General features: G+C 37.8%; 1 protein-coding gene across 1 annotated transcript; it reads right to left on the reverse strand.

Moving 5' to 3' along the window:
• Nucleotides 1-715: 715 nt before the first annotated feature.
• Nucleotides 716-5205, reverse strand: LOC116187435 (nudix hydrolase 7-like). The gene is made up of 10 exons (XM_031516128.1): nt 4865-5205; nt 4535-4608; nt 4249-4444; nt 4087-4152; nt 3491-3631; nt 2976-3053; nt 2837-2887; nt 2720-2754; nt 2090-2198; nt 716-1167 (listed from the first exon to the last, which is right to left on the reverse strand). The coding sequence occupies exons 1-10, from the start codon at nt 5069-5071 to the stop codon at nt 997-999; spliced, it is 1128 nt and encodes a 375-aa protein (XP_031371988.1). The 5' UTR covers nt 5072-5205; the 3' UTR covers nt 716-996.
• Between the last annotated feature and the right edge of the window lie 6448 nt (nt 5206-11653).

Raw genomic sequence — 11653 nt, forward strand, 5'->3', positions numbered from 1 at the left:
TGAAATGACATATATCAATGTAAGTATTGTTTAAAAAGAAAATCACGATTGATTGTCTTTGACCCATAATGATGATGTGCATAAATGTGTATCAAGTGCCTGGACAATCATTTAGGACCTATTATGTTGGAAGGTGTAGAGGTCAAGTCACCGCAAAAAGAGACCAACAAGTGCATCAACCAGGAAGGCCCAAAACCAGAGCACAAAGATAGGCATTTGAAGCACTTTAGTTAGCCTCTGCTAAGGGTGACATAAGCAATGGAAAACAGAATTAACTTCAATAGATTAGGCTATTTTGTGTAACTTTTTGGTGTAGTTTGTGGGATTAGTGGATGGTTTAGTTTCACCATTTTCTCATGACTATCTTTGTTGATTTATTAGTACTGAATGGCTTTTGGAGATGTATGTTGGTTTTTCCTTGGTTTAGGGACTAGTTCATGACTGTCTTTGTCTTTTGCATGTGTAAGATTTTATGGAATAATGGTACCATACATGTGAATAGTTTAGTTTGTAAAATGGTATCAATGGTCTCTTTGTGAATGGTTTAATTTGTGAAATGGTATCAATGGTATAGTTTGAGGAATTGATGATACTTCAAGAGTAGATACATAAGTAGAACAATGGTTTTCTAACAATTTACCCATTACAAATCTGGATAGAAAGTACACAAGTCTTTGTTACATATAGATGCTTAAAACAATAGAAAGAGCATAAGTCATGGCAAATACAATACTAGTTATGTGATTCGGAGTTCTGGAAAGCAATAGTAAGGAAAATGATTTCATAACAGTAACAAGACATTCGGAGTTCTGGAAAGTAATAGTAGTAATAAGACATGGATCAATGCAGCCACCAAACAGAAGAATATACGGAACACGTACTGAATGCAAGGACATGTTTATTCTCAACTGGCCTAGCTTGGCCACACTCGTACAGAAGCATTTGCTAATTTACTATGCTATACGAAAAAGACTTCTGCTTCACCTGATGCTGTAGTTACTTCGGGCTGTAGATGTAAGTCTTCTTGCCTGAGCCTGTGGTCACGGCCTTGGGAGTGAAACCCGTAATTTGCTCATTTGATCTCTCAATGCATATCTTTGCAATGGCGGAGAACTGCTGATTCTTCTTGACAAAAGGCTGGTCTGCATAGGCATCTATTGGCATCCACTGTAACCGAAAGAAAGCGAGCACTCACGTCAGTCGTCAGTTGGTGACACTAGATATGTTGATGTTACTGCCTCTAACAGAAGAGAGAGAGTATTCCACATACACTACGTACAGTGACTGAACGTTTCCACATCTACATGACTTAACGGAAGCATGTGCTTTTCATTTTGTTTTCAATTAGTGAAGGAAGTAGAGCATATAGAATAAGCGCTATGTACGAGATCAGAACCCAAAAGTCCATTATAAATGCAAAGGGAAAAGTTCTGTAGCAATAGTAGTAGATTTCAGCTGCTAATGCATCACCAATAAGGCCATGGATGTTATAATCGTGCGAGTTTGAGCAATGACTGCAGCATTTTGCTGAAGTTTCAATGTAGCTTTCTCTGGCTACTGAACTTTGAGAATAAAAGGTCTCGCTGATGAAAAAGCTGAAGGACTAGTTATCCTAACAGCTTTTAAGAAAAGGTGACGATGATTGTAAAACCGAGAGACTATCCGAGGTCAGTGAAACAGCTGATAAATAATTAATCTGGATCCTGAGATTTTTCAATTATTTCATATAGGGTAATCCCCTCTGTGTTATAATAAGAGAAAAAGAGTTCACTGAGAAAGCAAAAATGACAACATGAGTAGGAAAATATTATTCGTGCTCTCTCGTGGCCCATTACATGTCAGTGGTGTTAATTATGCCATAGTTCTTAACGAGCAATGCATATACTTGCACTTACTTACTGAGATATTCTGCTTGACATTATGAACGTTCTTTCCAGTAATGAACTTATTCAGAAATGTCCAGTTTCATTTTGATTAGCCAAAGAGGGAATGCAACTTTATAACAGAGCCCATCGTAATACACTAAAATCAGCAAATACTGCAGAGCGTGTCCTTGACGTTCTAAAATACACATTGTATCAGAGGTTACCTGGGCTGCCTCAATCTCTACAATTTGCTTTTCGATCTCAGATGACTTTGGCTGCAGCAGGCAAACAAAAAACAAATCCGATTTGGTGTAGAATGACTTGTGGCTTTGCCTGCATTCATTCAGACGACAAAAATAGTTTAGCTTGCGTTTGGTTTTCGAGTTGGATTAGTGATCCAACTCAACTTGATTATGTGTAATGATTGCAAGTGTTGACAAAATATGTTAAAGTGTGATAATATATATATGTATGAATATGTAAATATGAAAGCGGATAGGAAATTTATTATTAAAAAATTAGTTATAAAAATAGTTAGAAAAAAGTACGAGTGAGAAATTATTATTAAATGAAAGAAAAAGACAAAATAATAATGATTATATCGTTGAATATGGGGAAAAATAGAGTTGAGTTGGGTAGGAATTTGCAAGTCTAGAATTGGAAAATGGAAGAGTAACTAACAAGAGAAATTAATGCATAGAAAGTGTGATCTGTGAAGGAAGGAAAAAAGTGAAGGAAGGAAAAAGAGAAAAATAACAGGGGAAGAGGCAATTTCCGAAAATAATATTGTTGAATGTCCTGAAGTTTCAGAGATCTAGAATTTTCAAATAGACGATAAGAAGAAATTTATTTACCTGAATGCCAAGATCTCCACAAAGTCGGCCTCTATCTGAAATGGAGTAAAAGGTCTATTAGCTGTGCCTTACATTGTGTCTAGACTTTTGGTTCATAAAGCAAACTGAATCACTTACTCCAGTCTCTTCCTGAACTTCCCTTATAGCAGCAGTACAAATATCCTCACCCTGCAGGAAAAAGAAATTTAGCTCATCATGAAAAGGTTATCCTGAACCTTGCAGATTTATAAACGACACTGCAGTTAAAGCCACTCACCTCGTTGACAACTCCAGTTGGGAGCTTCCACACTCCTGTGCCTTTAAATTTTCCACTAGTCTCCTGTACTACAAGGACCTAAAAGGGAATGAAAAGGCTCAATAAGTTGAATAAATGATTTAAATATCAGACGAAATGCAGGCAATACTAGATAAATGTACAGAAATGTAAAAAGAAAGTAGAAAAGAATTTGACACAGCATAACAAGTGAGAGTTACTATATGGTCGAAGCTAAGTAAGAAAACTTTCACCCCCCAAACTTCAATGAAATGCATGACAGATGGTATAGCTTTATTGCTATTAATGAGCATAAACGCAGACTTGCAGCTATCATCCTAGCTCCATTGGTTAGCTTTTACATAGAAACATAAACATAACTGATTAAAGACACTGAAAATTTCGATGAAAGTACCATCCAATTATCTCACAATCTTCTATTTTCGAGGAATTATGAGACCTTACAGTGAAGAATTGAACTTAATATCATAACCTTTTTCCCATCAGAAAACTGTTACCTCTCTCTTGCTATTCATGACAAAACCGCCGACTCCAACTCTATGGGAGGCATTCGCAGGAAGAGTGCTGGGGATGTCGGTGGGAATCCAGTGTACAAGCATGAGATAATCCGGTTCGGCATGGTGGTACCGAAACCCTTCCTGCGAATAGTTTTAAACAAGACCATACAATACTCAATGCAAAAGGAAACCGTCTCACTGATGCTCCACCGACCCTTATCGAGCACTAACATTTCAATCCACAATAATATTATTCACTTGTTAAAATTATGCCAAATGTGCCGAGCAAAACAAAATTCTGAACTATAATTTGCAGATGCCCTGTTTGACCTCAACTCAAACAATGTTAATCATACACGTATCGTGACCAAGCAGTTTCTTTTAGACACTATTTTGGATCCTCAGCTCTGTGGTTCTCGTAATTACGCAATACAGCCATCTCCGAAAAACCGAACAACCTGAAAAGTGACCTTCCTACTAATTTCAGCTATCATTTGCTACTGCTACAACGACAGGATTCATCGAGTCCTTCGCTCAAGGCAAAGACATCCCATAACTTCCACAAAAGTTTTTGAAGATATATATAACAATCTTACCTTAACAGCGGGGTCTACAAGGTTCGAAAGTCCAATGGGCAGCTTGATCCACACGCCCTTCTTCCCCTGCATTTCAGATACCATCACAGCTTCCATGACTCAACAATCGACGTTATACATGGAATGAGAAACAAACAACTATCCGCAGCAAGAGAAACCTACCTTCTGCCTCCATTGCGAAATCGAAGCTCTGAGAGCGGCGAGGAAGGCCTCCGGGTCCATCGGCTCGTCCATCTTCACTATAACCCCGTCGTAGGGGTCCTCCTTGTCCACCTTGAGCAGCGGAACCTGCTCCACGCCGCCGCTAGACATCGGTCGCGTCTGAGCCGGAGAAGGACCACGTCGGGGTGAGGGAGAGCTGCAGCGACGGAGCGTTCCCAACAGCAAGAGAAAGTCAGCGCATTTGCACATAAATAGAGAAGAAAGGTTGAATCGCGAGGTACGATACCGTCCCCGGCGGAATGGGACCGAGTCGCCGGTGCTTTGACTGCCGACGACGGAGTAAGAGGCGGGCGTTTTGGTCTGTTAGAGAATCAACGGTTCAACGTTCGAAGTCCAGAAGGAGTCAAGCTCGGGTGGAGCATCGGATTATTTGTCGGGGGAAGAAAGAAGGAATATGTACGTGACGTGCCATCGAAGGCAGATTGTAAGAATATTTTTCTTCTTTAAATCTTTTCCCGAATCTCAAGAAACGAAAAATATTTTTCCATTACAAAAAAATCAGAGCAGAGGAGCTTGACGAAGGACCAAGCAAGAAAGAACCATTCTTTCGCATTACCTTACCTTGCGCAACACCCAAAGGCGAGGGACTCCGAAGAGAAGGACGACCCGGTTTCGCTGCAGGAAGGCTGCGGGATGGCAGCGAGAATTCCGTCGATGTTCGAAGCGAGACCGGGAGTCCTGATCGGTGAAGTCCAAAGAACAGCGAAGCCGAGTATATATAGGAACCTCTGCAACATATCGAATAGGCATTAATCAATCGCATATTGTATTGGATGAGATTGGTAATTGACGCGGAGAGCCCACTCGGCGTTTGGCAATAGAATAGAGAGAAGACAGAGTCAAGGAAGAGGGGAGGCAATTTCTTCTCATTTCGAACGGCAATTTCAACTCGATTTTGCAGGAACAGGGGGAGAAACTAACAGGAAAATACGTATGACAATTTATATAATACGTGAGGAAAGAGCATTGATGTTAATAGGTAAATAATTAATTAATAATTTATGAAAAAAAAGAAGGCAAAATTTCAAAGTCAATAATATTATTTTTCCTAGTCGTCCCACCATGGTCGACTTAAAAAATCGATTGCATGGCACTTCTCATGAAGTTTCCTGCGTCTTAGGTTTGAGTGTTGGATTACATAAGGTGAGATTATTATATTTGATAAATATACGAAATTATTGAAAATATGTAGTTATATTTCGAAAATAAGATGTAAGAACTATAATATTGTATTAGGAGAATACCGATGTGCTATGGGCTTGTCCATGTTTCGAGGGAATTAAGTGGAAAACCTTTGCAGATCATCGTTAACTTGTAGATGATACTGGACCATTAATACCTGCTCATCACAATTGCATTCAAACTAATACATAATCTAAAGGATCAAACAAATACACAACCATTAATACCTGCCATTAATTACCATATATTCACCGTACATCAACAAGAGTTCAGCCACAAGTTAACATTCAAAATGCATCAAAAGTCCAAAAGGATCTAAAGTAGTCCATTGGGTTCATAAACAAAATAACATAATACACATAGATCTAACCCGCAGTCGCCTCATCATCAATGTACTTAGCAGCAACTTTCTTACCCTATTCTTCATTGTCGGAGTCGCTTGAGTCGTCAAAACAAAGTAAATATGTATATATATACATGAGACTATAGATGGGTCATGAAATTAAATTTAGATCAAAATTTAGCTTACTGGCCTAACTTTCCGATTGTATAACTTCTTCTGATTACATTAAAAATATCAAAAGTGAAAAGTTGACTTTACAATATATCAAACATATAGCTGAGTAACATAGCAAAACAGAGCAGTTACACAGCAGAGCAGCTCAATAGCAGAATACCAGAACAGCGGCAAAACAGCTAAGCAGTAGAGGGGCAACAAAACAGATTGATAATCAATGGCAATGTAAAAAAAGTTATATATAGTAATCAATGGCAGATTTATTATAATTGTAACTTCAGTAATCAATGGCAGATTGATTATAATTGTAATTTCAACAGACAAGAATATAGTTGGTTTTGTCTTTCGAAGTAGCAGAAATTCTTATGGATGTTTTAGGGCTTCAAATTATAAAGAGCTTCCAATGTTTGATTGCATGCTTAAAAGGAATCTCTTAGCTTTCTGATTATCATGTCCTGATCCTTCTACTAATATTCTTGGCATGAAATAGGGTGTATATGAGCTGAGCTCGAGCTTAAACACCACTTTGTTTGGGAATTGAGTAAATTTTTTTTTTTACTCTACTATATTTTAACTCTACTTATCTTTAATTCAACAATACAATTATTACTTTTCTTTTTTTTCAATTTTTTTATCTTGACTACCATTCAATTCAATTTTTAATATTAAATTCTTTCATCTATTCGTTCCTTTTTCTCACTTTTTTTTTTCATAATTCAACAATACAATCATTACTTTTTAATTTTCTCCTTCCACCTTGTTATTACAATCCCATTAAATATATGCATACATAGTTGGAATGGAGTTGAGTTTAACTCAACTCCATTTCCAAACAAGGCCTCGATGAAGTTTCGTGCCCAAGTTTCTATAGTCATGTTTATGAGCTCGAAATGAGAGGGCGGGAGTATGAGGGACTGATGTTTGAGGTCTGAGAGGGAGTGAAATGTTGGGTTTGGGCATAAATTTTGGGTTTGGGCGGGGAGTGGAATTTTGGGTTTGGGCTATCCATATTCCGTGCATATTCCGTCTCTAAAATGTATAGAGGAAAAAATCCGTCCATAGTCCGCATAAAAAATTAAAAAAACAGACAAGTGGTATTCTACAGATTGGTCAAAAAACCTGTTTTCAAATCAGGGCAACAAATTGAATCAATTCATTACATCATCGGCATGGCAACAACATCAAGCAATTCTTAAAGTGCACACTACCAATCTTAATTACAAACGTATATAGTTTTTCAAACTAGCAATTTATTGAGCCTAATCATTCTCACTTTGTTATTCATCTTCATCGGATCCATACTCTTCGTTTTGGTCTTCGTCAACTTCGTCTTCGTCATCTTCTACGAATTCGTCTGATTCATCTCCATCATTACTGTCGAACGCGAAGTCATTATAGGCCCTACTAGTACCAGTTTCATTTCCCCCCATTAGAGATCCAATATTCACAATTGCGTTGTCAACTTGGTGTCGTCCGGCTTGGCAGTGGCAGGGTGGGCTTAGGATCGTCGCTCATCTTGCTTGGTGGCCGTATCAGGAGACAGAGATGGAGAGATGGAGAGAGGAAGGGAGGGAGAGGGAGAGGGAGACAGCCTCGATATATACTGACATATATGTTTGTGTGTGTGTGGGTGGATATATGTATACATATACGCGAACATGCTCCGGAAGGAATATCGAGCCTATGCCTGCCATGCTAATTAATTAGAGGCAAAAACTTCAATTAATTAATGTACGTATCAACAACAGCTTTTGGGTACGTTTGATCGATCGATCATCAATCGTAAGGTGTTAGAATCGCGATTCTACCTAGAATTGGTCGAGAGTCGTAAAATCGTGAATCGTGAATCGTGAATCGTAATATTCTACCTATAATTAAAATAAAACATATATACATATATGTAGCATACTTTCCTAAACAAAAAAGAAATTAATCCTTATTCATTCAAATAACAGTGATTAGATTGTAACAAATTTATACACTGGGACAAAAAAAAGATGTAAATTCTTATACAAATTCAATCTCAGAATCGAAGATACACTGGAGAAGGGCATTTGATAAGTCACGGGTAGAGAATCAGAACTCTCTTCTGAATCTCACAGCACACAACAATGGAAGAGAGTTCGGAATTAGAAGCTCCAGTGATGGTTGCACCATTCCTCTTAGCTTTGAGTAAATAATTCAATCCTCTCTCAGTGATGATCTCCCGGGGGATAGTTACCAGGATTCCTGGAGGATACGGACCTATGGGCCCGTTTAGTTTCAGAGTTTGATTTTAGAATCATGATTTTGATTTTAACTCTACCCACTACACAACAAAAAATACACGTTTCTCAAGTGAAATTTATAATACCATCTCATTTGTCCTTTTCCACAATTAAAATCAAAATCAAAATTAAAGCTATTTAACTCTGAAATCAAACGCACTCATAAGCTCCCTGGATATCCTCCCTATGCACTCCGCGATGCTCACTCTCCTTTTCCTCACAAAGAACGCCTCTTTAGGGCTCATCCTAGTGTTGGTCTCAACAAATGGCTCGAAACGATCGTTATAACTCTCCCTATCATTGATCTTCCCAATAGAGGACCTCACAAACAACTGCTTGATTCCGGAAACCAACCTCTAGACATGTTTTTTGCAGGTTCCGAGATTCAATGCGAAAGTAACAAAATTTGTTAAGCAGATTGATTCTCAACGAGTTCACAGACAACCCCGTGATCTCCATACAACACATCATCCGTTTCATAACCAGACTTACCAAGTTGCGAAAAACTAACTGTCATAATCGACTCAATCGAGCAAGCATGAGTTTGGGAAAGGGAGAATTAGAGCTCAAAATCGAAGACCGTACCTGGGCTTTGGCCCGCTTTTGGGCCTGGGCTTGGGCCGACTTGGGCCTGAATGTAGAATCGCAGAATCGTCCGAATCTGCAATTCTACGATTCAGCCCGCGATTCCACCATCCTGACTCACCCTGTGGATTCGGAATCGGTGACCCCCTGAATCGTAGAATCATACGATTCTACGATTCGAATCGCGATTCTGATAACCATGATCAATCGAATATTGAATGATCGATTTACTTTTCATCTTGCCCTCACGGAAGTGATCTATATATGTATATATATAGATATATCGAATGATCGATTTACTATTGAGAGCATTAGCCGGACGTGCTGTCCAGTTTATGAGCTACTTCTGAACATACACAGGCTCCTGGAGAAATTTTGTTAACAAAGATGGGATAGTTTTGATCGGCCTCAGGGTAAGATTTTATTTGTGAACAAGCTTTGGTGTCCACCGATGAAAAGTTGTAATAATTCAATTTATTTCTTCAGCTGATCCTGCAGTTTGGGGACCCACCCTAAACATTTAAGCGCATTCTTGGATTTACTGTCTGTTATCCTACATATGCCATATCATAGTTGATTGCGAAAAATTAGAACTTGAGGCCATATTTTATGAGAGTTGTGGAATTCATAGCTTTTTTTTGATGAATTTGTGGAATTCATATCTAATACTTGAAAATTAAATCTTGTCGTATCCGAAGGATGTGGGGGAGTTTCTGTTGAATTTTTTTTAAGCGAATTTATTATTTATTATTATTATTATTATTATTATTTAATCCTTATGGTCAAGCTTCCTTGTAGGTCAAATCATATGTTCATAGGGCAATGACAAACCACGATAAAGAGCTGAGGATTTGGATACTAAGACGCGGATTATAGTATTAACATATCCTATTTTATTTTGAGATTATTTGTAATTGTCACAAGCAACCATTTAAACTTCAATTCGAGGATCTCTTTAGAATTTTCAAATATATCAACTGGAAAAATATTTCAGAGTGGCATGACTTAAACAAGAAAACTTTCGCTTATTTGTTTTCCAAACTGTAGGACACAACAATAAATCATCCTTCTCAACTGCAGATGGAAGCATGAACTTTGTAATTAGATAACGTTTCAATGAACCCTCAACCAATATACAAATGATAAAAATATGTCCACAAAGTATAGAAACAATGTATATCCAATATAAAAATGATACTCTCTTGCATAAGAGAATATATATTCAATCTATTGGCCTATTGTCCTTAAACACACTCTTTATCTTTATCTTTTTGTAAAGAAACTCATTTTATTTTTCTCTTTCTTTACTATGATTGAACTCTCAATCTTTTCTTTTTCACCGCTCTCTTTTTCACTCTTCACTTTCTTTCTTTTCTCTTACGTTCACACCGGTTTTCTTTTTCGGTTTGAGCCATACTCTCACTTTTCTTTATGTTTGCAGCCACAGATTTCTTGATGTGAAGTTGCTCCTCATACAATTGATGAGATGGTAGAGGCACAAGCGTAACCTTTCGACCATCTTTTTCGAAGCTATATTGATTCTTGTAGTCATCATGTGTAGTTTGCCTAGCAAATTGCCAAGGCCTACCAAGCAGTAAATAACTTGCCTACATGGAAACTACATCACATAAAACTTCATCATTTGACCTCCCGATTTTGAATGAGAGTAGTGCCAGCTTGGTTACTTTCATTTCACCGCTCTCATTCAACCATTGGAGTCTATAAGGCCTCGGATGCTTTTGGGTATGTAAGCAAAGTTTATCCACTATCAATGTGCTTGCCACATTCACGCAACTACCTCTATCAATAACCAGGTTACACACACGATCTTTCACATGGCATCGAGTATAGAATATGTTCTCTCTTTACAACACATCACTATCTTCTGTTACATGAACGTGGAGAACTCAAAAAAAAACTAATGTTTGGCCATTGATGGCATGCTCAAGCAGCTCAATATCCTCTTTTTCTCCAAGTGAAGGCATCGAGTCATTATCAACTTCCTCTTCATATGCCTCCTCATCATAAGAATCCACCACATTAATTGTAGGAATGAGCTGCCGTTGGATAGGTCTCATGGGTTGTGGCAAGGGAACTTGACTACTCATGTTTCACTCAAAATTTAGCTTTTACCCTCCGATATGCTTGCTACTCTTGCCTCTTTCCACTCTTAATTTTCTCCTCAAAGTTCTTGAGAAACTAAGAAATTCATTTGCTAAGGAAATCACTTGGTCAACCCAAATACACCTAAATATCAATATAATAGCTAAGTTCAAAATAGAAAGCAAAACTGAAATGGCGAAGCAATCTTTATCTGAGGAAATTCCTTGGCCCCAAAAGTCAAGAATTCAATTGGACAATGGATCTTTTTATTTCTTTTTTTTGGTGTAAATCCTTATATTCAGAATATCAATTGAGCGCAAATTAATTCAGTCGAGTCGGATCAATCCACTAAATGGTAAAGATCTCTCAACATGAATTTTTTCCATTCATAAGAACTCAAATATGAAATCTTACTTAAACGAAACAAGCGTCGAACAGCTTGAATCCACCCATATTGATTTACTCAACTTTTTTTTGTTTTGCATCTCTTCTATTTTCCTTTATTTTTTTTGGGCGAATAGTCTAGACAATGAATTTTACGAATATCAGCACCAAAATGTTCATTTAGCAAAAGAAATAAAAGCGGGACTAACTAACGTACAAGAGGCGTTCCAGAATCTGATCGGCTCTCAACTTTTCTCTGGGCCCTCCTCCACACATAGATACTAAACTCTGAACTCCGAAAGAACGG

The sequence above is a fragment of the Punica granatum genome, chromosome 8 (genome assembly GCF_007655135.1).
Source record: "Punica granatum isolate Tunisia-2019 chromosome 8, ASM765513v2, whole genome shotgun sequence".
NCBI lineage: Eukaryota > Viridiplantae > Streptophyta > Magnoliopsida > Myrtales > Lythraceae > Punica > Punica granatum.